Source organism: Zootermopsis nevadensis, unplaced genomic scaffold (genome assembly GCF_977971745.1).
Source record: "Zootermopsis nevadensis isolate Lab colony 2312 unplaced genomic scaffold, Znev_1.0 Znev_ptg000028l, whole genome shotgun sequence".
Taxonomy (NCBI): domain Eukaryota; kingdom Metazoa; phylum Arthropoda; class Insecta; order Blattodea; family Termopsidae; genus Zootermopsis; species Zootermopsis nevadensis.
In genome coordinates, this window is record NW_028259160.1 from 11,170,849 (window position 1) to 11,196,873 (window position 26,025).

At 39.0% G+C, this 26,025-nt stretch overlaps 1 protein-coding gene across 2 annotated transcripts in view; it reads right to left on the minus strand.

Moving 5' to 3' along the window:
* Cow (Proteoglycan Cow) overlaps window positions 1-26,025 on the minus strand; it is a 106,168-nt gene that overhangs the window by 19,227 nt on the left and 60,916 nt on the right. For both annotated transcript variants that reach the window (XM_022074263.2, XM_022074264.2), the window contains exons 3-4: window positions 24,319-24,421; window positions 5,048-5,221 (exon numbers count right to left, since the gene is read on the minus strand). In XM_022074263.2, coding sequence (XP_021929955.1) covers window positions 5,048-5,221; window positions 24,319-24,421 — 277 coding nt within the window. The remainder of the gene's footprint in view (window positions 1-5,047; window positions 5,222-24,318; window positions 24,422-26,025) is intronic.

Genomic DNA, 26,025 nt, shown 5'->3' on the forward strand with positions numbered 1-26,025 from the left:
CAAAAAACAAAAACAAAAAAACAAATATGAAACTTGAAATCTCGCTTCGTTGCTAATCGCTTTCACTTTCTCAATAATTCCAGGGCAAAGAGAGAAATGAGTAGACAGAATGGCTGCTGCTGGCGACTACTCAGCAGACTCCACAGCCATGGATGGACCCCCCTCTCCCCCTGCATCTGCCTTAAAGCTCCTATATTGGCACCCAGCCATCGCCATCCCTAGAGATTACGAACCAACCGACCTCCGGTGATCAGATACAGCCACTGGCATTACCATCCTGAACCTGCATTCCTTATATTCTAAAGGCAAACAGGCTAATGATATCACGACGTCCGTGAGCCTGTCCTTTACAACGTCCAAATAACTGATGGATTTTTATGGAACTTCGAATGAACGTCATATACCATTACATCTCACAGACACGTAAAAAATACTATTTACTATTTTAATGGAAACAAACAACGCCTGAACGTAATTTTATAATATAATACATGATTTATATAACATATAAGGTCTAATAATTTTGAACCTAGGACATTATGCACAAATATAGATCTTTAAATCTTATAATATTGGAAGAGAATTAGATACAGACCTCATACAATAGAAAATAGAAAATTACAGGAACAAATGGATAAATCAGGCAGAATACTAGACGAAAGGACACCAAAACAAATTTTAAAATACAAACCTAAAGGAGGCCGGGACCAAGGGAGACCGTGGAAAAGATGGAACGAGCGAAGTCGTAACAATCCCGGAAGTGAAGAAGAAGAAGAAGGATTTTATAAGTAATTATTAAGAGTTTGTGGAAATGTTAGTATGTAGACTGAAGCATATGAATGCCAGTAGACGTCACAAGTTCATTTCTGACTTGCCTAATTTTGAGAAGATCAAATTTTTCTGAAAGAAGAAATTTTGACTATGATTATAACAGTCCTATACTAAAATTGATATAAATTAAAACCAAGCTACTTCTGTGTCTCGGGTGTACAAAGTGCAGAATTCTATTTCTCTGTTTCTGACAGCTGAAAGTCTATGATATATACCATAATCGTGCCATTTTATTCTATAGATATAATTAAGGAATAACAATTAATCTCTCTCTTAATTAATGAGGAACGTGTCTTTTGAAAAGTCATCTCTTTTATAAGTAGAGTTTCCAGTGCGTTCTGAGGATCTCAATTAGAACTCGCCTGGTTCCGACGTGGGGAGAGGCGCTACAAATAATTATGACGGCCATAATAAAGGGAGTGGAAATGCCCTCACGTTCTGCACCTCAACACATCATTAAGGTCGTCTTCAAACAACTCTTGCATCCAAATGGATTGTTCATCTGCAGACTTGTTTTTACCGTACAGCACAAAAATCCACTCTATCTCTTTGCCACACGTAACAGAATTACGTAACTTACATGTTGCTGTGCATCCGCTGCGCAAGACAGCATTTTTATTCACATTCCTTGAAATTTACACAATATACATAAAAGTGGAACATGACCTCTATAGACTTTTTTAATTTTGTGTTCCTATTCCCCGTTTGGGTACAACATTTAATGAGGATATTTAGACCTAAGACAGAGTTAATGATGTAACTAGGGAAATCACATAATGAAAAGCTTCACCAAATAGGTCATTATTAGGGTCCCCAAATCAAAGACGATAAAATTGGTGGGATATGGGGAGATGAAAAACGCATACATCTGGTAGAAAGCAATGAAGGGAAGAAGCCACTTGGGAGACCAAGGAGTAGATGGGACATTTCATACAATATTAATCACTACATTATTATTGTATTTTATTATTATAGAAATGAATGTAGTTATTGTATTATATTTCATCCTGTACTGTTGTTCAGTGCTTGACTGTTATTGGCCTTGTCTGGCTGTTGTCAAGCACTTAAATAAATTAATTGAATTGAATTGAAAATTGATACTACCACAGAAATTATTTCGCATGGAAGGACATGGGAATATAACCATGAATGAAGATATGGAAAAGATTTAGTAGGCGGAGATTTGAATGAACTCTTATGTCCCGACATTCTCCTGGTACCTGAGGAAAACTAAGAGGAATAAGAGTCCAGATGAATGTTTCCGAGGCCAAGATCCAAACAAGGGACTCCTTGCCACCCTGCCAACTTTCTTGCTTTTGTCCAGCTTGTTCCGACGTCACCTCCACCCCCCTCGGTGTCTAACGCGCATTCCTCAATTTGGCGAGATTTCTGGTTCTCACGGTGGCGAGTATGAAGTTGAGTGTCTTCTGGGTAGAATTTTACTGACGTTTCATACATGCTTGAAACATCCATGATCACGGACATGAGGCCGTCACTGCCTTGATGATGGAGGCAGAAAGCGTCTCTGGAAAGTCGGCAAACCTCCGCCAGATTACACGGTGCAATGTCCCAGGAGCCAGTAATCTTCAATCCTCAATTTGTTTCGTTACTGGGTTCACATATTTTGAAACCTTCTCCTATCCATTGGCATATTTGTATGAACCAAATTACTGTCATGCACAGCGGATACATTTGCGATTCGACATAAAATTGAAATACGCTTCAGTAAAATTCCTTAAATCTATGTTTTAAGTATTCAGGTTTTAATTCCTTGGTGTTCAGTAAGAGAGGGCTTAAGCCAAATACAGTCTCACTGACTCAAACCGATTAGCGAAGAATTATTAACTGCAATTTTATATGATCGTCTTTCGCTGTCACGCCAACAGAATTTATTAGAAATATTGGCAAGGACTTTAATAAAAGAGAAAATGTTGGCAATGTCTTACCTTTTTTCTTCACTTTATTTTTCTTAGCTCAAAGCTGAATTATTATTCAGATGAAACGAGAATTTCCACTCTTGAAAGTATCAGCAAGCCTAGTGCACTGAGACGCGCATCACTGAAGGCTTTGCTTTCCTTTGAGGCTTGTCTATACGGATAAAACCGCGTTGTCTTGCATTTTCCCGGCCTCTTTTCAGCACACGGTGCGTATAAGAGTAGCTGCTGCTGCTTCTGGAAAGTATTTATTGCCTAACAACCGTTCCAGCGAACACGAGAATAACTAGCAGTGAGACTTCATATGTATCTTTTGCAATATTCCCAAGCTAGACTGAGTTCCATCCCATTTCTCAGGAAGCCTATTTGAGACAGAAACATTCTCCCCCTTCTCTTCTATTGGTGCTCTGAATTTATCGTGTTTACTTCAGTGAGACCTTCCGTTAGAAGCAAACCAGACGAGAAAGAAAGACAGAACAAAACTGACACAATATTGAACTTCTGAGATGCGACTGAACATACAAGTCACAAAGTTCTCGAACCATCGTAAGTTTCTGTCCAGCCTTAGAAGCTTGGATACATATTACATGTACTGAACACATTGGGTGTTGGTGCAGATTAGACTTCAGGTCACGATCTGTTTCTCTCAGAGACGGTCATCACATCCATCCGAATTGAGTGAGTAATGCCCTTCGATACAAACAACGTAATGAGAGGCAAGTAGCGACAGGTAGCAATCTGTATCCTGAGGGGAAAGATGTATCGTGATTCTGAGACGTGTCTCTTAACACGTTAGCACACTACAACGTTAAACAAAGTCACGATGCCAAGATAACTAGTAATCCTTCCAAAACGTGGAAAAAGTAAACTATATGGAAACGATATCAGGAGATCAAAACTACGGTCAAATACATTTTGTCTTCCTGTTTCGTATCTAAAAACGTAAAGATGAATTGTATCTATGATTTGTGGTTTACACAGCGGTGAGTATGAAGATTTCTGTCATCGCACTGATGACGGAGGCAGTATGACCTCTGAAACGTTGGTAAACATCGACCAGACTACACAGCGCAACAACACAGAAGACAAATCTTCATACTAAGAATCGCCCTGATGACGGAGGCAGTATGACCTCTGAAACGTTGGTAAACATCGACCAGACTACACAGCGCAACAACCCAGAAGACAGAAATCTTCATACTAAGAATCGCCCTGATGACGGAGGCAGTATGACCTCTGAAACGTTAGTAAACATCGACCAGACTACACAGCGCAACCCAGAAATCTTCATGAATTGTATCTGTTTATATGGGTGTGAAACTTGGTCTCTCGTTCCAAGGTGAAAACTTAGGTTATAGGTGTCTGACAACAAAGTGATTGTGACAATATTTGGATCTAAGAGAGAAGAAGTAACAGTGGGATGGACAATGTTACATAATGTGGCACTTTGTAATTTGTAATCTAGTCTTCAGAAAATATAATTTTTGGAGGATCAGATGAGCGGGATAAACGCTGCTTCACTGTTTGACATTTTCTTCTTATATGATCGACAATGATCAAATCTCTGTACTCAAGTTATCGCTTCCAAAGTACTGTGAATGTAGCTACATATGTCTGGAAACAAACGCTTAAATATCGTAACCTTCAGTGCAAATACGACATGAAACAAGTGAAGAAAATAAGAATGTCCGAGAGTTTTAAGACTTTTATCTGTGTATCAGACCTCTTGCTGAACTTACAGACCCGCCGTCTGCTATACGTGTATAATATTCAAGTATTAAATATCAGAGCGCGAACTACATCGTGACGGTTTGTTTGTCTCTCTGTTTTTATCATGAACCACGCCCACTACTAGCCATAAGCTCCGGAACCTGATGGGGGTGGCTTCACATTAAATTATTGAGTAGGTGCATGCCTGAATAAGTGCAAGACCGGCACATAGCTGTAACAACTCCATCCGCTTCAGGAATGGTAACCTAGGCTCAGGGGTGGTCAACCTTTTCCAGACCTGGGGCCACATACACAATTTTATTCTCTGTCGACTCTCAGGTCACCATGCAAAAGAAGAAGACATTTTGTTGGAATGTCACAGAAATGTAACCAACGGTGCATAAATAGTGGCTTCATTGCCCCAAATCTGGGGTATCTAGCGAGGGGATCATCCCGTATCATAGCCAAGTGCACTAAAAGTTAATCTCTACGGTATACGACTGTTTTCGTCCGAGAAGTCCTAATGTACATCGTCTAGAGTGCTCTGAAGTAAACAGAAGAATGCAACTTACGAGACGGGGTCGCTACTGTCATCATCATCATCCTGGTCATCCTCACTGTCGTAGAAGACGTCATCATCTCCGTCATCATCCTCGTGACTGTCTGCAGCCGCCGCTGCTGCAGCCACCGCCTTCCTCTTCGCCTCTTCCTCAGCCAGGAACTTTGACTTCGGAATCACTACATCTCTGTAACAATCAAGCAGATACACAATACAGAATCATTGTCTTCCCAGTTTTCTATCTATCTGGCAGTTGCTACGGCACAAACAAGGTACAATGCATAAAGCGATCCATTTCCACCGTGCATTAAACGGAAAGAAAAATACCCGAACATAGGAAGGATAAAGTTGGCAAGGTGAACGGCTAAGGGCCGAAAACTTGAAACTCCTTTGTTTTACATGTTATATAGTATCGTTAAGACAACGAAATATGAGAGACAGGCTGCGATGAGGGTGAGGAGAAGTTCATACAGAATTTTGATTAAGAAGCTTCTTTGAAAACGTATACTTGTAAGAACGAATCGAGAAGGAAATGGTGGGCCCATGGAACATAAAGATGGGTCTTACTGAGCTAGCTTCTGAGGATTGGAGGTGGATGAAATAACCCGAGGATCGTGTCCAATGGCAGGCTTTGACATTAGCGGTGATAAAAACCTTTCTTTCGTTTCTACTACCACAGTGGTGGTGTGAAATAATTGCAGATATTGTCAATCTTGCCGGAATACATGCATTTCAATCTGGTTCTGATATTGGGTTACACTGGATGTGTGAGTGTGTTTTTCCATATCGCCAATGAATTCCCGAAATGGGATTTTCAAAAGTTGGATGTTTGAACTGTGTAAAATGTCAGCAGCAAAGATGTTCTCTTCTGAGCTGACAATTATTCTGTTTGCGTGTCAGGTGAAAATCTGTTGTTGCGACCATCAAAATTCTGATAGACAACATCCCATTTCGGTGTACGATTACATGGGAACACAATAATGAATGGAACTGTGTGCTTTCAATTTATTACTTGCACTGTTTAACTGGGCAATAAATATGCAGAAACTGTATGTTGTTCAGCAATTAAAATACAAGCATAGGGAAATGTGTAATGTATTTGATCTTGACTTGTCCATGTTTTAAAACTGTTCCATTTGATGAAATTTATGGAGTATTTAATTAATGCAGATTATGTAACTATGACACATATTCCCTTCGAAAACGATATAATTTGACACTACAAATCAAACAAAATCCATCCGTACACTTCATAAAATATTCATATTTTTTAGTGTGAACAGTCAAGGATGAATAACTTTTCTGGCTAACCTAAGGATTAGAGACAATTTGTCAGAGCACGGCAAAAATGAGAGGATAATATTAAAACGGATCTTAAAGTAGGTTCTGAAATTGTGAACTGAACTCAACTGACTTGGAATAAGGTGCAATGTTAAGTTCCTGTGAAAGCCCGATTTCCACAAAACGTTACTGGCTAAACAAGTCTCAGTTCTTCCTACTTGAGAAAGCTCGGCCAGCAGTGATAAAAGGAACAAAACTTGATCTGTTATTTGAATTAACTATTCAATTAAAATTGAAAGTCATATTTAATTTACGCAGTAATTATTTTCTTCGGATATAGTGAGATACAATGTTACACAATACACGCAAGCAGCGGGTTAGCTCCTGGTCTACACATTATGTACAAGTTCAAATAAAGTTCCTGTAAACTGGATTAAATGTCTGTGTGGAATATCCTGATTACCGGCAGGAAAATAACTGGGAGAACATAATTTTTGAAGAACGTACTGACCTGTTTTCGTAACATTTTGTTTACAAAGCGAATACAAAAGTTTGAGCCTGAAATTAACAGCGTCTATACGCAACACGTCCTGTTACTTGTACAAGAAAACAGCTGACGTGAGTCATCAATTTCAAATTTCCATAGCAAGTAAGGTAACATGTATAGACGGAAAATAAATATACTAGTTAGCATTTCGAAAAGTTGTTAAAGAGATTTACTCAACACCAGGCTAAACACTTGGAACACAAATAGTTTTTTAATATTTCTCGTTCATACTAACCAGCATTTCCAGCTGTCCTTAGCAGATTCCCAATACAGAGAGCGATTTTAATGGAAATTAAATTAAGATGTATCTTTATTTGATGCTTCTCACAGGACCGAAATTTTCCAAGTATTCAACAAGAAACAGTAATCTTCCTGGCATTACAGTCAAACAAATCCAACAAACATATAAGCGAATCAAACAACATAACTGAATTGCTCTAGAAAAATTCCCTTCTCTGCTGCTTCTCTTTGAGGACAGAACTGTACTAGAAACAATAAGTTAATTTATTCTTTTGTAAATGTACACTTCCCCACTTAATGGTACCTGCACCTTGTCGTGGTGGTGGGGCTTGAGTACCTCAGTGACCTCAAGAGCTACTGGTAGGGCCTCCCTAGCCAGATTGATCGAGTGGGAGAGGTCAGACTAAGACAGGTACCCTGGTCCTCCAGGTTGGGGGTTGGTCGCAAGGCTAACAACCTTGCACCGTAAAACGGAAGCTGTTTCGAAACCTCAACCTCGGACAGACGGACCTAACAGAAGGACAGAATGGAAGAGGAGAATTGAGGAGGCCATGGACCGAATACGGACCGGAGAGCCATGGAGGAAGAAGAAGAAGAAGAAGAAGAAATGAACATTTAAAAATGATGATTTGGAAAGAAGCTGTTGCGGATGCCCCAGAATTTGCCTAGACGAAATGAGGAATACCACCAGTAAACTCAGACAAGACAGCAAGTGTTCAGACAGAGATTCGAACCCAAACTTTCAGAATATAAAGTGGGAGACTTAACCATCTGAATGCGAGGTTTTTCGATTTCTTCATTCCTGACTCAGAAGTTGAGTAGAACCTGTCATAAATTAAAATATTTTCTTAGAAATTCGTTATTATTAGGCCAATGAACTGCACAAAGCTAATATAGCCGTTACCTGTACCTAATATGCATGAGATAAATACATACTAAGTTTTCTGAAAACCCACAGGAAGATACCACTTTGGAAGATAACATTAAACCGCATTTCAATGAAGTAGAATGGGCGGATGCCGATTGGATTCAACTGATCTAGAATAAGATCCAAGTTGCGATGTCTTGTGTGCAAAGTAACGAGCCCTCGGGCACTATGAAAAGGCCAGACTAAAATTGTTGACCAGCTCAGCGACAATCATCTTCTCTACTGAGTTACCTAATTACATACACAAACATAATGATTAACGCCAAATTCATTCAGATCTGTAATCATGCGGAATAATGTAAATGCTTATCGGCCGGTAGGATATAAAATATCATCACGCAAAGTATATATCAGTACATGTACTCTATAAGGTTATCTGAATGAACACATGTCATTTAGAAATGAAACACTTTCTCCTAATATCAGATTTCATCTAATCTTTTTCTCTTTCACGATAACGGTAGAAGGTTTAGCGCTCAAATCGTGTCTTTTGTGTTATTAAATTAAAGAATAAAGTAAAAATGGCCCATTATTTCGAAAAGAAACAGGAAAGAATACTCTTTTTATATTCTACGAAGAAGAAGACGCTTTATCTCAAAGGGCGACCTCCCCTAAAGCAATGCAACCTTACAAAACACGTAGAGAGAGAATCCCAGGGTTTAAAAGCAAAGCGGAGCTTGGAGACCAGAAAAGTTTTGCACAACGTACTGTTTTTGTAGCAACAAAAGGCAAGGGTGAATTTGTAAAACCGAATACAGACCTGTGAACCTACTTCACTCCCACTTGCCTTTGTTCTTCGTGGAGGTCAACGCTTTAAAGCACAGTGGTCACTAAAATACCACCTGTTTTAATATCAATGCCATTGAATGTTCATACTGATTTCATATGAATTGCAGAAAGGTGTTGTGTTTTCTTTGAGGAACGGCAATAATTTTTAAGTAATATTCAGACGAGTTTTGGCATCAAAAAGTTAAAAAGCTGTAATAATTTACGTTTCGAGGAAACCTATTGTATATCAAAAGCAAAATAACTGTTTTCACAGTATTCTGAAGCTTTGCCAGCAAATTGTAGCCCATGTTCTAGTTTAAAACCGCTATTTCACACGCCGCATTTCTAAATGAAGCTGGATTTTGTAGGAACATTAGTTATGTGGCTTCTTCGTATTAAACAGTAAACAAAAACTATCGAAAGCATTTCGTACTGCAGTTACTTTGCATAAACCCAGACGCAGTACGGTCTCGCAGACTGCCTTCAGCGCCACAGTGTTGCATTTATTTTTACCGTACCAGACTTTATTTTCGCGAGGTCTGTACAGCATCCTTACATCGATTCATTCTGTTTGCCAAGTATATAAACGACAAATATACACATAAAATAGGAGTGTTAATAATATTGCGTTCTATGCATCTGCATTAAAATGGGGGCATTCTCCTTTGTTTCACAAAATACTGCCTATTCAAATTCAAGCAAATCAGATTAGATATGCAACACACTTAGCTGAGCACAAGTACTGTTTTGTTCGGTACATAAAAGAACAGCCTCTGTATTTCAGAGTCGGCAAGAACTTTCTTTCAGCAGCAACTATCGACTGTAAGAACGGAATCCTTCGCTAGTGAAGTCCAGGTAAATAATCGTTGTGTAGGCCTACTACGAGAATCATTCCAAAAAAAATAAATACAGAGTATACACAAAAGAATGGTGCAGTTGCAAAAGTTAATAAAACATTTATTTCTCACTTTACACGGGCACAACATACACCGTCAGCGGCGGAAACTGTCCAAGTTTCTCATGCGTTAATTACAATCCTTCAATGTCCACACATCCACACGGTAATCAAACTCATCCCAGACCCGGTGTAGCATGTCCGCTGTAATGGCCTGCAGTGCATGCGTTATCCGATCACGAAGTTCATGGATGGACGTGGGCAATGGTGGTACATAAACGCTGTCTTTAACGAACCCCCAAAGAAAGAAATCGCACGGTATAAGATCTGGCGAAAGGGGTGGCCAAGGGACACTTCAAAACGGAGCACACAGAAAGCCTTCTCCTGCTGCAACGCCATCTTTGAAACTGGCCCCGCGGCCTCGCAGTAAGCATGAGAAACGAACTGCTGGTAGCGCATGGGAAACGTGGACAGTTGCCGCCACTGACGGTGTATGTTGTGTCCGTGTAAGGTGAGAAATAATTTTTTTATTAACTTTTGAAACCGCACCATTCTTTTGTGTATACCCTGTACGGCCTCACCATGTGGTCAGAACGCGGAGTTACTGATTATTAAAGCAGGTGGTACAAGTTAGCACTAGACTTTAATAAAGGGTTAACAGCAACAAATATTTCTTTTAATTCATGCAAAATTTCATAGACTACCGTTTCGTTACTTTCCACTAAGTCTTCATGGTGGGGTGATTAAGTAAACATAAAATAACTTTACCTTTTATCGCTTATTCATTGAACGACTAATAGGTTACAATTTATTGGTCGCAGGACCATCATACAATGTTAGTAACCACTCAAACTGTGACATAATTTCTGTTGTGCATTTCCTAAAATGTGGAAAGAAATCCCCAACATCAAATCAGAGTGCTCCTAAAATCTTATGCCTCTTTAATTTGTTGAACTAACAAAGAGAAGAAGTAATGCAAAAAGGTCGGTGGCTTCCGCATCACCACGCCCTGAACAAACAATAGGCGTGCATCTAGTTGTGACATGCGGCACAGTTGAAAAGCAAACAAGCACAACCGAGGCAACTGTATTGGTTGGTTGCCATGGAAGTAAGTTGCTTTCCCACAGCGCTCGTCTACCAGAGAAAACAGAGGAGAATTTCAGGTGTAAGAGCAATATTTTGATTCGATTTTCTGCGTCTCTATCATCCACTGCACACTCGTAAAAAATATTGAAGGCCTCGCATTCAAATACAGGGACGCAGGTATATACAGAAAAACCTCTCTAAAAGTGAACATGGATTAAATTGAAATGTACCTTTATCGAAAAGTTTCTCCTCTCTCGTAAATACAGAGCGGAAAAAAGTGCAAAGCTATAGCTAATAAATGGAATTGCCTGACGAGGAAACTAAACGTAAAAAACTGTTCAAATAATTTTAGTCCGCTCCGTGTTTACTGAAATTTATCCGTGACGGAACATGACTGTCAAAAATAGGAAAGAATTAAGCCTGATAGCCGGCTACTTTTTGCAGAAAATGTCAATGGCCTCCCGCAATAAATATGAGAAGAAAGACGAAAAATATTAAAGGAAGTTAAAAATACAGACAGGAAATTAAAATCTTGCTCCGCTCAGTAACACTGCGATGTACAGGCACAACATGAATTTATGAAATGTTACACGAGCCTTAAAATTCGCTTCACTCTATAATATTTACGTTAATTTATTAGAGTTATAAATCAGTTTCCTAGTCTCTTTATGGTGATCAGCTCACGTTGTATAAATGAACGCTAAAATACTGAAACATCAGCCTTTCTGCTGACAAAGCTACAAGTTGTACATTTCTTTCTTTGAAGCGAAGTTTTCTATTACGGAAAATACAAGAAAATCTTAACGCCGAATTGTCTTGTCCTCAGTGTATAATAACCCTGAGAAAATAATTTTTCCCCCGAGACAATGATAATAACCCACAAGGCAATAAGGTGTCATAACCCAGGATATCACAATCCACGCGTTTATTCTTCACAAATAAAATTATTTCCCGATTCCGTTTTGTTAAATATAAATTACACGTCGAAATGCATGATTCCAACCAAATCTAAAATATAGATTATATCTGACCGATACGTAAAAAAACAAAAAACAAATTAGGCCAACAACTTTAAAGAGCAACCTTCACAGAGATTGGTTCAGTACTTTCCGAGATGAAACTTGAGGATCAAGGGCCCTGATTTTTCAAAATTTCACAGTGTGCTCAGGTTTGCGTTATAAATTCTCCCGGCAGATAATCTCAAATGATTAAAAAAAGCAGCCAAGGAGAAAGAGCAGGCAATAACAACATGTGGAAAGAACGGGTTTGTGTGTACAATAGCCTCTGCTGCTGTTGAATCCCAATAATTTCCTTAGACAAAACGAACCAGCTCCACTGAATTACCAACACGTAGAAAACGGAATCGTCAAGGAAAACTACAAACATAAAAAATCCACGCCCAAATTAATAAGTATTTATGCTCATTAAAATAAATAAAGGAATTTTTTTTTAAAGTTAAACGGTACGTAAAGGGCCCCTGGGTGTCCGAGCCCCCAGGACACCAATGCCCATGAAGACGAGAGATACGCCATCGCCTTTAGTGTTCATTTTATGCACTTCAAGCAAAGAACGCATATAAACCAATTCCGCTGCCAATGTTCAAGTCATTAATTGATCTGTAAGCTGTGATGGCGGTTCAAGTTGAACATTCCTGAACCGCCTGTGAACCAACAGCCTACGTAACAATGCAGTACCTCGGTATAAGCCGCATGTCTTGCGGTTTAACCCACTCCAAACATCGAGACTGGTATTCGCCCAGGAATTTCTAATAATGTGAAACCTGTCTGTAATTATGAAACGTAAAAAAAGTCCATATGCCAACAGGAAGTTTTCAAAAAAGCAGGAGGGACAGCGGAACACCTCGGTTTCTGATTGATCGCATTAATTTAAGGACAAAATAAATAACTAGATCTCAATAGAGCAAATAGGTCTTAAGAAGCTGACAGTCGCTTAGCTAGTCAAGAAATTCCGCACCTTTCATGGAACCCAATGATTCGTTAGTGTTCAGATAAATCCAGTTTTCACCATGTTTCCATAATATCCATTTTAACACCGTACTCCGACCTTCGCCTTCGGGTTTAATGAGACTTGTGCTATAGGCATATTACCTTGTACATAAAAGAGCAGATGCACAGATGGGCTTATTTTGCCGTTCTATAGTCAAAAGCACCGATAATCGCTGCAACGCTTCCAAAGAAAGCATCAGCACCTGGGACCAAGTGGTACGTCTACTGAATGCTGATAGCGACTTGAAAAGTAGCCAAAGACAGGTCGATTTATAAGAACATCAGCGAAGTATGCAAATTCGATAAGCAGTGCTCCAATCTATTGCAACCATGACAAACTACGTAGCAGAAATAACATGCGAGGACCGAGATGACAAAAAAAAATTGAATTAGTAATGTCGTTACGTATACATGAAAATTCAGACAGAGATGCTAAAAGTTGAAATGGAAGTAACGACCGAAATGTCAAAATTATTAATATATTTCCACCATATCAACGCGAATAACGGTGTATTAAACCCGGTTTAAATTGGACGGGATTCAACAAATTTACGGAAAACCTGGGAACAGCAAAGTAAAACATGACGTAACAAGCAGGGCACATGTCGTTATTTTTCAGATGATAAACTCAAATAATCTCGTTCATTGTCAGCAATTAGAAATTTAAATATAAATAAATATGATTGTACATTTTGTTTAAAACTGCATAAGTATTAGCTTAAACATTTGTATTCCTCCCCCAGGAGCTATACCTCCACTCCCCCTAAACGACCTACATGACGTGTAGAGGAACGGCTTTACTCCTCCTCCAGTACTGTCAGGTCATAGGTCAAGAAGAATGAGATGGATGTGGCAAGAGGTGTACACCGGGTATTGGTCGGGAAGCCTGAAGGGAAGAAACTGCTGGGGAGACCTAGACGTAGATGGAAAGATAATCTCATCTATGGGAGACAGGATTTGAAGGCGCCTGGATTTTGTTGGCCCAGGACAGGCTTTGGTTAACTCGGTGATAAACCTTCGGGTTCCGTAAGCCATCTAGTTAGTTAGTTAGTATATTTCGTTTCGCAGTTCTACGTACTGAAATGTAATCTCACACGCTAAGAGAACAGAAGCTGAAGGCATGTGAAAACAAACAAAGCGAGATAAAGTAATCGGGGAGGAAAATCAAGTTACAAAACTGTAAATCATCGCTTAACTGTTGTTATATAAGTTTTTAATTTTTTATTTTATTTAATTTTAGGTTCTTACGGTGGGGAAGATATCCATGTTGACCTTCTGGGCTGTAACACCATTGTGGACTTGAGGGTGAATACCAGCATTTTTGAGAAGTATACAGCCAACATCGACTAAATTAAGATTTGTTGAGGGTGTAACAAACATTAGAGAGATGAAAGTACGCAATATTTGCATACTTGGTCACTCACAAAGAGCAGAACTCGACTCAGCCGCCAATTCCGCTGAAAAACACTATAGTTCTTACTATAACAGTTATCGACTTTCAAACAATACAATGAAATATATGAACTCCTCGTTTAACACAGTTCAAGTACTGAAATTCGCGTTAATGCATTTCAAATATAGGGGCGTGTCGTTTTTTTAGGACAGGTAAAACAAATTTCTACTACAATGAAAATACACGAGTGATTCCTGCTTAGTCATAAGCCATGAGCTTCTGCCAATCAGCATGTCACGTCAAACAATGCCGCTTCGTTACGTTTTGTTTACTGATTACTCCTTTGTTTCGTTCCATTCTGTCTGTTTTAATTAGTCCTGTTCATTTCAATGTAATTACTAAAAATAAATGCATATATATATGCATATTCCATGTATAGGAATTATATACTCACATTCCGTTTCGAAGCTATGCACTCTGAGCTACTGGCAAGCGTCATTTAACAAACCACAGATCATTGCATTCCTTCACTACTAATTGTTCTATGTCTGTATTATCTGAGACAGCAGATTCTCCAATTATCCGTTTATACTGAATGGAGACCAATTTTTTTTTAATATACAACAATTTCTCTTAACTAGAGACTTTCGAACTAACTTTACAAGCTAACTTTTGTCAATATCGCTACGGTTCAGAACAACACACATTTCTGGTCTTGAGAAAAGGAATAAAGATGACAAAGTTATTTTCAAATAACGAATAGAAACCAATTTCGACTACTTTAAAAGTTCCAAAACAAAGTTAACATACATTTTGGAAAAGAGCGTGGTCTGGAATCAGGCCTACTTTATCCAATAAGGACTCAATAAAACAGATTAAAATAAGAGAAGATAAATTTAAAACAGAAAATATAGTAAATTAAGCAAAACGTCACAGCATGGCTTAGTTATCGGTTTGTGATACGAACAAACATAATTGGAAAGCAACCACACACACACACACAGCGATTTAAACTGGCCTGTTATTATGCTATAATTTTGTAGAGCTTTCTCATATATTCACTTACGCTAGCAACAGATACTGATCATAAATGTCACAATATTAACCTTTGTTTTGTCTTCTGCTGGCTTCCATTCTTCTCACAGTCACATAACCACCGCTTTCAACGGGTTTATTTTCGATTCTTTACTTCCCCCTTTTCTTAAAGTAGTTGTTCTTATTGATGTAATATTATTTAGTTCTAGTAAATATTTTACAATAAAAGCAGAGGACTGCCACTTAATCAATGCGTCTCCATAAAACCGCCACGAACCATGACGAGATAAATTACTAGATTCAAGTTGTAAATAAGCAAATTTTAGTAAACGACGTTGTCTTAGTCCAAAAACTTTCCTTTAATTCTGCAAGTAGATATTTTTGATGATACATTTAACTGAGCCAGATGAATCCCCCCCCCCCCCAATATCCTTAAGATCCATTTCAATATTATCCTCCGATCTGTGTTTCTGTCTTCCGAGTGGTCTCCCCCCTTTCGGGCTTTCCAACCAAAAGTTTTGAAAGCATTTTCCATTTCCATCACGCCGTGATACAGGCCTCGGCCATTACATAATAATGCGTATTTAATTCACTTGAGGCCATATTATATAACTGGAACAATGCAAAGATATCTAGTACAGTTGTCACCCCGTTTCATTCAGAGGAAGAGTCTCATTCAGGAGGTAGACACTTGAGATTTCGAGGGCCACTTCAGCCCCAACATCTGGGGATGACAAGTGCACGCCATAAGAGCGCTCGCTGCTTGAAAACAGTTAGTCCAACCTGACAGCACCAAAATTACACAATATCCCATCCCGAAACTGAGAATATGGAACCGAAGTTTTACAGTTGTTTCAAAGATGTGGTGATGCTACTCGGGTATATTCTTTTGTCCGGGGCCATTTTTGACAAGCCAGATTTTTTTAAACACGCAAAAGATAACAAAAAATGTCATAGTCGAAAACTATTATTATTTGAAATTATCCCACACACATATATTTATAGTAATAATAATTCCAATAGTAGCTTAATGTTAATTCAGAGCATTTCGAAACTTGTTAAAAATGCCACATTGATCACAAATACACCGAGTTTAGAAAAATCAATGATTACGAATAGCAAGAGAAAACTAACACCGCACATTGAAACAAGACGAGAGCGGTTGCACAGCTTGCAAAAGGAAATTACAAATATTCAAATGGAATAATATAACGTTCTTGTCGAATTCCATCATATTAAAAAGGAAACATTGGAATAAACGAACTGCCCCAGAAAAAGTTTAAGTAATCGACATGGTTAACTAAAAAAGCATTTGCTTTAATTAAAGTTTTACATTGTGTTGCTATTAACCGGTCATTAGTATGACAGTCACATTGCACTGAAATGGCGACTGCATATTTGTCACTCTTCCTTTACGAGTTTAGTAGCACCACACAAAACGTGTCAGGAATTCCCTATATAAGTCACAAATTCAATTTTATAATTTCAGCTTACAAACCACGTTTATGAGCCACATCAACTTTTCATTAAAACAGCGGTTGTTTCTGATCACTTTTTCAAATCAACCAACCTATATTATATTACGTCATGAAAACCACCTAATCCATCTAAATACCCATCCACCAACGAACCCATAGTTCGTCTAGCTAATTCAATTCAATCTTATCTTAACGTATCTAAGCTGTGTGTGTGTCTACCCATCCATGAACCAACCATTTATCAGTCTCTCCATCCATTTTGTGAGATTTCATGTTCTCACGGTGGCGAATATAAATATGGCTGTCGTCTAGGTTTTTGCGCGGTGCAGTCTGCTAAAAGTTTTGATACATTTAAGAGTTGTTTGCTGCTCCATCTTCAGGGCGGTGATGGAGGTAACAACAATCCAAAAGGCAGTCTTCTGTGTTATCCATTTATCAATCAATTTCTCCATTTACTTACCTTATATCATATTATCCATCCACTCATCACGGCAGGGAGGAACTAACAATTTATTACCATGTTTCTTAAGGTTTGTTCATCAAATACTATACCATTTACAATAACTAGTAGTTATTCTCAAATTCTCGGCACTGCAGAACATACACATAACAATGAAAAAAACCGTACGCCCTGCAAAGCAAAATCCCTTAATGCTGCCTTCTGGAACGTTTTCTACAACGGAACACTGCACTTTACTGAAGGTAGAATACACTACTCTTTATCACACTGGATCCTTTTGGGTAGAGGTATGGAACACAAGAAAGGTAGAGATTATGTATAGATCTATAGGTTACGGTGGATAAAGTGTTCCGTCTGTGCAATATATTACGAAGTAGAAACCATGTTTCAAAACAATCAGACTTTACTGTCTAGACTGGATGTTGTTAATCGATAATGCACACATAATTCTGAAAAGTAACTACGTCTATGGTGCACAACCTTCCTTAAAAAAACTGACAGTTACTCAGCCAGTTAAGAAATTCTCTACTTTTAAGGAACCCAAAGATTCATTACAGTGTTCACAACAACCTGTCTGTATTAAGCCACTTGAATCCAGTCTACACCTTCAAAACCTATTTTCTTAACATTCCTTTCAGTATTGTCTTGATTTGTATACGTACGTTACCCTCACTGGAGACTCTCTTTGAAGATAAAAATAATCAAAACAAAAACAAAAATTGTTTTAAGCAAAGTCTGCCAAAACCACCGATGAAAGGTATATCTAAAATCTATTACTTCTTAACATAACGTATTTCTAATACACGTCCTGTAATCGCAAATCTTATTATGCACATTCGATACAATAGTTTCGTATTTAGAAAATAGGAAGGCAGGAGGCAAGAAGAAACAGAAAGGAAAGTGTAAAATACGCACGGATAAAGAAAAGCGTGCAAGACACTAAATTAAATTCAAAACCAAGACGCGGAAGCAGAGATGAGCGTGTCTGTATAATTAAGTGCCAACACCAAAAACACGCTGATACAATTTACACCATAAAACATTACTGTGCAAAAATTACTATGCCTACTCCCTTCAAACCTAATTTATTTATCAACGATATTTAAGGGTACAAGTTATAGCTATGAAATCGTATGAGATGGGAAGATTATCATGAATATACAACCATTTTGAAAAGAGTTAGTTGTGACATAAGACGACATCGTACCGGTATCCGCCTGAACAGACAGAAAACAAACAAAAATTAAAAAATGTCAGACTGGCCGGTAACTCGGACGAGATTAACATTCTTGGCTCCTTCAAGTCAAGGATGTTAGATAACGAGGCACACGGTTCGGAAGAACATCTACAATGAGAGCTCTTAACAGTTTTACTTGTAATTTCAGATCAATTACCTATCTACGCCTCTACATTAAGCAAGTATAATAAAAAATCCAACACCGCCTGAGAGGCTTTAATGAGATTAGTATCTTCACAATTTATTCATATAAGATACATTTTAGATAAATAGGATGGGGTGGTTTGGACTGGATAGGGTCCAGTGGCGGGTTCTTGTGAACACGGTAATGAACCTTTGGGTTCCACAAAATTTTGGGGAACTTCGTGAGTGGCTGAGCGACTGTTGGCTTATTAGGAAGCACTCGGCTCCATGCAGTAAGTAAGATACATTTTAGTATGCCTTCCCATATCATTCCCGATTCACCATCTGAACGCTTACTGCTGAATGACAGACAATAAATGTGTTCATATTCTCGTATCCTAACTGCGCGCTACGCCTACATTACCCTACTTAACTTGGCCACAATAAGTTGCCTTTATCAAATATGAAGTTCCTTACGTCAAATCCTATATGACTTATTTAATCCCCCTTGCATCTTCCCTAATGAAACCAACTCCATGGTGCAGAATATTCATGAGGATTTAGTTGATGGTGATTAGAAACTAAACTCTCCAGTACGTAATTTGCTGTTCACACAAAAACCCGAACCGAGGCAGGTGAATGTAATCGGTACTTCCGCCCCTATTATTCTAAGAAACTATTTAATACTATAATTTAATCTACAACTAAGTCTTTCGTATGACAGTTTCTCTACAGATTTTGCAGTTTCCATGAAGAATATCACATTAAATTTTTATGAAGTTGATAAATAGCAATGTTCCCAGCAAATTGCTATAATAAATTTTATCACAATTTTATAAATAATCGTAATACTATGTTTCTTCCACTGCTGTGAAAATTAATCCTTCATAGAGAATACAAAAGTTTGTAGATCTCAGACTATAAAGTCTTCCTCTTGCTTGAAATCAGTTTTGCCGGAATATCATCAGTATCTTGTAATCCTTTAGAATTTCCATAGGAAATTAAACTTAATTAAAACTAAAATTGGGGACCGTATTTCAGCCTGCTTAAACTCGTTAATAACAAGCTCATTTAATACATGGTTAAGCTAATACCTCTAACTATTCAAAATACTGAGAGCCTATGCGGCTAAACTATTAGATTCATCCGCTAACAAAGTGGTATTAGACTGGTACCAAGATGAAAACCAAAATGGATTCCAGCATATCCCTACCTGTACATATTTCACAGGCATCTTAATACTTAGATTCCAGCAAAACATAAAATCCCGTATCGCACTTGATTATCAGAGGGAATCAGATTCGAACCTACAAACTTTTAATATGGAACTATATTCAAGGTTTATGAGTAACTTCTTTGCTTCTTACTTTATTTAACAACGCTTAGTCAAGATAAACGTGAATGCTGAATAGGGAGGGATATGAAAGAACTAAAGATGTCATAGTGTCTCTGTACCACGGCAGGAAGACGTATGGGAGACTGGAGGCAAAGATCCACCCATTCTTAACTCTAACACTGGGTTGAGGTAAGAGATTGCCTTCGCGATCCAGTAGCTCTACCCCGGTGAAAAAAGTCCAAGGTACGCAACGTAGAGGAGGCTGTGTCTGTTCGCGATGAACGACAGAAAAATACCTCCCTCCAGGGAATTGAAGCCTGGCAGTCTAGGCTGAGCCGTGCCAATTCAAAGATACATACAAAGTTGCAGAAAGCGTACTACACGCTACAGACTGCAATATCAACACGAAATGCTTGATGGAGACTGAAGTCTTCGAACATACAATGGATATTTTTTTATCGTGCCGTTTTCTTCCCCTCGAGTTCTTTCTATTTCCTTCTTGTGCTCTACTTTTCCTCACATCAAATGATTAATTTCTTTCTACTCTTTTCCTGCTGTGAACATCCAGCAAGCACTGCCCTTTACCGGCAAATAAATCGAACAAGACATTCTTATCAGTTAGATGTCTGGTCCAGTGTGTGCATGAAGATGAAATCCTGGAGCTCTACAATAACGCGATATCGACCCAGTGGGGAGAAGCTTACGACCGGGCAAGGAATGCGACCTGGTGCCAGTAGGCATTGCGCCCGGTAGGCTCCAAGTTCGAATGCCGAGCGGTAACATGTCCTGCCTAAGGGAATATACTCGTAATCGGCTATTTGAATCGTTTAATGTTTAATTATAGATCAGAATGACAGACAGAAATGAGGTACATGACGAAATTCGGATATGAACTCTGGCAATGCTTATTATTAGTCAGCTCGAAAACTTACCACACCGTCGGAAATCGGAGTATAGGATACAATAACTATGCCTGAAGTTTTGTACCGGTGGCCTTATTATGTGGAAAGAACATACAATGCAGGTTAAGGGTCTGAGCAGAAAGTGTTCTGGTCAATATTCTGAACAAAGAAAGTTGAAGTGAATACTTTTGGACAGCGGTCGGCAGCCTTTTCATTATGGCGGGTCTCAATGGCTATTAACATCTTTTCCGACGGCAGCAGAAAAAAATTCACAATGTAGTGGACAGTAAGCGAAAATGTATTTTTTTTTAACTTAGAGCGTATGGCAGGTATTCACTTGAAAACAGTACCTGTATTTCTGAATAGAACTGAGTTTATAATAATCTCTCAATAACCTTCTCAAGTTAAAAAAAATATCATGTGACAGACCCCCGTGGAATTAGCATGCATTCTGTATTGCACCATAAACAGAAAATAAAATAGTTTTGCCTGGTATCCCTGCAAGGGCGTCTGCAGTACATTACAACACAGCATGATAAACATTACTGAAATTTCTCACAGAACTATTTTACTCTGCGAGTGGAGCATGAACACAATAGTCTTACGTCTATCCCAAAGAAAAGTAATACGCACATCACCACAAACATTGGCAATGTGTCGGGGGATTTGATCTAGTTGTACGGAGTTCCTAGGGGTAAAATCACGCTACCACTACAACATGCTCTCACTGGGTGCTGACAGAACAAGAGGTTCGACTATGTGGCTGTTTCCATGTTTCCCCATGCTGTAACAACAGGGTGCTTCGGAGAGTAATTAATATATGTGTATATTTTATACACTGTAGCCCACTCAGAGCCTTGACCTATTCTGAAAGATTTTTCAACCAGACTAGAACCTTCTTCGACATTTCTTAGTACTCCTTGGACGGAGGGTTGAAGGGGCTAACGCACTGCAAGGCCTCTACCAGCACAGGATAATACAGCAGACAAAGGCGCGGAAACACATCCATGCCTCGAGTGGAATTCGAACTCACGATTCCAATGTTATACCGGCCAAGACAAGACCCAGGTCTTAAGACCGCTGGGCCATTGGTATTTAACAAATACTTCTTCTGATTAATTACATTTGGCAGTGAACATACAGTTAATTAGTACCTTCACTCAAATTGAACCAGGAGCTGTGAGTGAATATTTTCTCCAACGCCCTATACTCGAGGCAAGCCATAGGACGGCCTGCAGTGTTCACCAAGTCACGATCGTATATCATTACACGCTGCATGTTAATACTAGCATTCCCGGATTTCTGGAATGTGCAGTCTCGCCCAATACACGTGTAATTCTCATATAACAGACTGGTCGAACGGAGTATCGACTAGCCGGTACAACGTTTGTGTCCCATCCACAAATCATAAAGCTCCCCATGTGTAATGCCCTAAATATCTTCCTATTCCAAGATCCAACGTTTGTTTCCGGAACCAAACTGGGTGGTAAAGAGTTTTGAACTGAAAGATACCGAGCATTCAGAGAGTGTGTTTATTCTCCTAACGTCACCACAAAACTACAATACCTTGGCGATTCTTTGGAAACTGGAGAGAGACGAGATCAAGACAGAGGAGGAAGCCCTTTTTTATTAACAGATTATACTTTTTGGTGTACCAGGCTCCAATCAAATTAGCTTAGAAAGCAAACTACAGCACGTTGGGAGTTCATCATAGTGCCGATTGAAAACTACAGGCAAATCTCTTTCACATAAAACGAGGCTTGAGAATCTTCAATACACAAGTCACTTAAGTGAGGATTTATGGCCCGTCAAATATCTTCCTCCACTACACTAATCCTTGTAGCATACAACAGCACAGCAGCGCTTCGGTCGAGTATGTTATGGTTATGTAGTTGTCCCATTTAAAATGGTCTGAGATATCGTACTTGATTCTCTTCACAGATGTTCCTCTGTACTTCGGTGTGTAAGGACGCCCTGATGATGGAGGGAGTAATTACCTCTGAAACGTTAATCACGTTCTGCGAGACTGTACGGCACAACATCCAGAAGACTTTCATCTTCAAGTTGTATCTACTCTCAATGACCCTGTGCCGGACCTGCCTCCTGTGTAGTGGACCACTCCAGCAATCTACAGCCTATTCTAGTTAAAAGCCACACATTCCCTCCATTAAGGGGCTTGGGTTCTCTAACAGCCTCTTCTCTTTGAAAATACGAAGCGAGTGGGCATTTTCTCTGACAGACTCTGAGGTTTGCACAGCCCTCTGCTCTCCTTTTGTCGGACGGTCCTTTCCAGCACATCTAAGCCGAAATGTTCCACAAACTCTTGCTCTAAACACGTGCGAAAGACAAGTTTAGCCAAGTCCGTTTAAGTATCTACCATATGAAGACAGGAAGTACACAGAATGTGTTTCAAGTTTTTTGACAGGTCTTGTGGGGGGGAAACTGCTGCTGCGAGACGACGAGAAAAGGGAAGCTGCTCTCTGGAGTGCGATCAAACTTCCCGTAGTGGAACGGAAAATAGGAGGCAGGTTATATTACGTACAGAAGAGGTTGCATTGTGAACCAAACAAGAACAAGACAAGACGCTTTATAACTTGACATCTCAAAGATATTGATTACTAAAATCTGACATCGCACGTGATAAGCAGGTATAGGGCGTAATTAATTTGTTAATAACATGCAACCATCGCGCCATGACGATAAGTGGAGAGGAGTCAAAGCTCGACGCATTCCTGGCTAAGCACTAGCTACAGGTGAACAGTCGGATTTAGGTTCTGGTTGCTTTTTTCCAGAGAGAACTCCCCGCTCTTCCCGATACCATGTGGGCCCTTGGATCTGTGTTGAACGCAGTGGCAAAGAGAAAAACCTTACACCTGCCGGTAATTGAGTCCACAGCAAATCATTAATTAATTAGCAATCTAAGAGGCTCAATACATAGTCACAGTAGTCAACATGACATCAGCTAAGGAGACACACTGCACTGTATAAATATAAGCTTGCTAACTGCTAAGGTAGAACGAGCGATATACGACTTCACAATATGATTTTTATCGTACAACATTTTTCAACAACAAACTTCTTTCGTTTCACACTGACCTATTCCATTCGTTCTGTTTTTCTGTCTCAACATTTGTATCTCTCTTCATTCAATATTATGCCCACTTTTTGCATCTATCTTGTGTCATACTACACAAACATTTCCGCAAAGCTGAAGTCCCCAAGCGCGCAAATCCAATCCTGAGTACATTTGCAAAGATTACTCTCAAAGGTTCTATAAAAAGTATTTTAAATGTGTTTTAAAATGGGAACAGTATTTAGACAGAATGCATTAAAATCGAATCCCAGAGCTGCTCTAGCAACAGACACCACAGCACAAAAGTAACATGCCGCATGAAGAGACATGACCATACGTATATTTAAATTTCTCTGCGTTTACTTCCCATATACTGCATTTACTAATATATTTATTATCCCAGCTCATAGCATCTGTAATTAATGTATTTTACTTATCGAACGCTGTCAAGGCGTTTGTGTAGTTGCCTGATTTCAGACATTTCTTGGGAACTCACCCGTTCTTATGCAGCTCTTTCTTACTGACGCACACGGCCGTAAAGGCGTCCTCCAGAAGACACAATTCTTTCTTCTTGCAGTTGAGTGGATGACACAGATCACCTGCAACACAAGAACACACCATTCTCAGGGATGCCGCGGCCGAACCCAAAACTGTGTCCTGTCTTCACAACCACTCAGCTGGCGAGAAATATAAGCTTAAGCGTGATTAAACAACTTTCATTTGAAATATTTACGGTATTGCTTATATATATATATATATATATATATATATATATATAAATACATGAATATATAATTTTCACTTCCACTTAATACAATAACTAATTCCGTGGAGAAGTCATGAAAACCAGATAGATACTCAACTGGTGAAAATAATTCTACGCCATTATGGAATGTGTAAGTAAAATCACGTTCACAAGAACCGGCAACTGAAATGAATCCCAAGTCAGTTGGATCTAGTAACACCTTAACACCATATTCGTTAAGATCCGTTTTAATATTATCCTTCTCTGTATGAATACGTCAACAAAGTAATCCCTCCCCTTCGGGCTTAGTAATTATAATTTTATATGGACTGTATATCTCCCCCATGCATGCCACACAGTTTAATGAGTACCTACAGTTACGATTAATATGCCATCGGCAGAATTTGTGGGTTTGTAATGCAGTGTACTATGTGTTATGTTCATTTGTATCGCAAAAACCTAAATAAACACGGCACCAATGAGAGCTGTAAAATCGCTAGCTTGGCGTAATTTCAAAGCTCTGTCTAGGCTACATCAAGCTGGAGTAAAGCCCTACGCGTATTTTTCTACGCTCTCTCCCTCTCCAGAGTACCACGTATCAATGTACTTAACAGGCAATTGTTATTGGTGGCCTCGCTGGCTGATGATAATTTTTAAACAACTATTTTAATTCATTTTAACCTCGATATAAGTTTGCATTTGAAACTGTATTACATTAAATTAATATTTTAATCAAGCAAAGATAAGTACTTTTTAATTTTAATTTTAATGTTTTGTTATATAACATTTCTGCTTTGTGGAAACAACGCTCTGAAACAAAAGGCTGTTCACTCATCCATGGCTTGCAACGTACGACGCAGCCAGCAAAACTTGTTTCCGTGTTAACGCTTCGCAGCTTTCAAAAACAAGCAAAGACAAACAACGATTTTAATTTTTATGTGCTGATTTGTTATACTTTTCGATACAAACATGTTTTATGACGCACTACTTTACATTTTTCTCGTCATTCTCGAAGGGCAATTTTCTAACTGCTCGTAATTGTATCAGTAAAGTTGCTCATTCTGAGCCTAGCCAAGTGCCGGCTCATGGGTGGACCCATCCGAGGGTGTGATATAAATGATGACCGACCGCACACATCCACAGACAGAGATAAATGAGTGTGGATGATTGGCAGAACGACGATTGGCAGGGGGAAGCAAGTAGATGAGAAAAGATACCAAAACCAGTATAAGTCTGTCCATCACAAATCCGCACACAGACGGCAGTGAGTTTGAACCCAGATCCCCGAGGTGATAATAACTGCTTTAGTTAATGAACGACTCGTACCGACTGTCTTGCAAAAACGTGTATCATCAAATTAAGAACAATTACATGAAACAGAAGCGAAATCGCGTGTTAAGTATTGATTACATAACTCACTGAAGACTGGTTTCCTGTTTTAAATGTGAAAAAAGACTA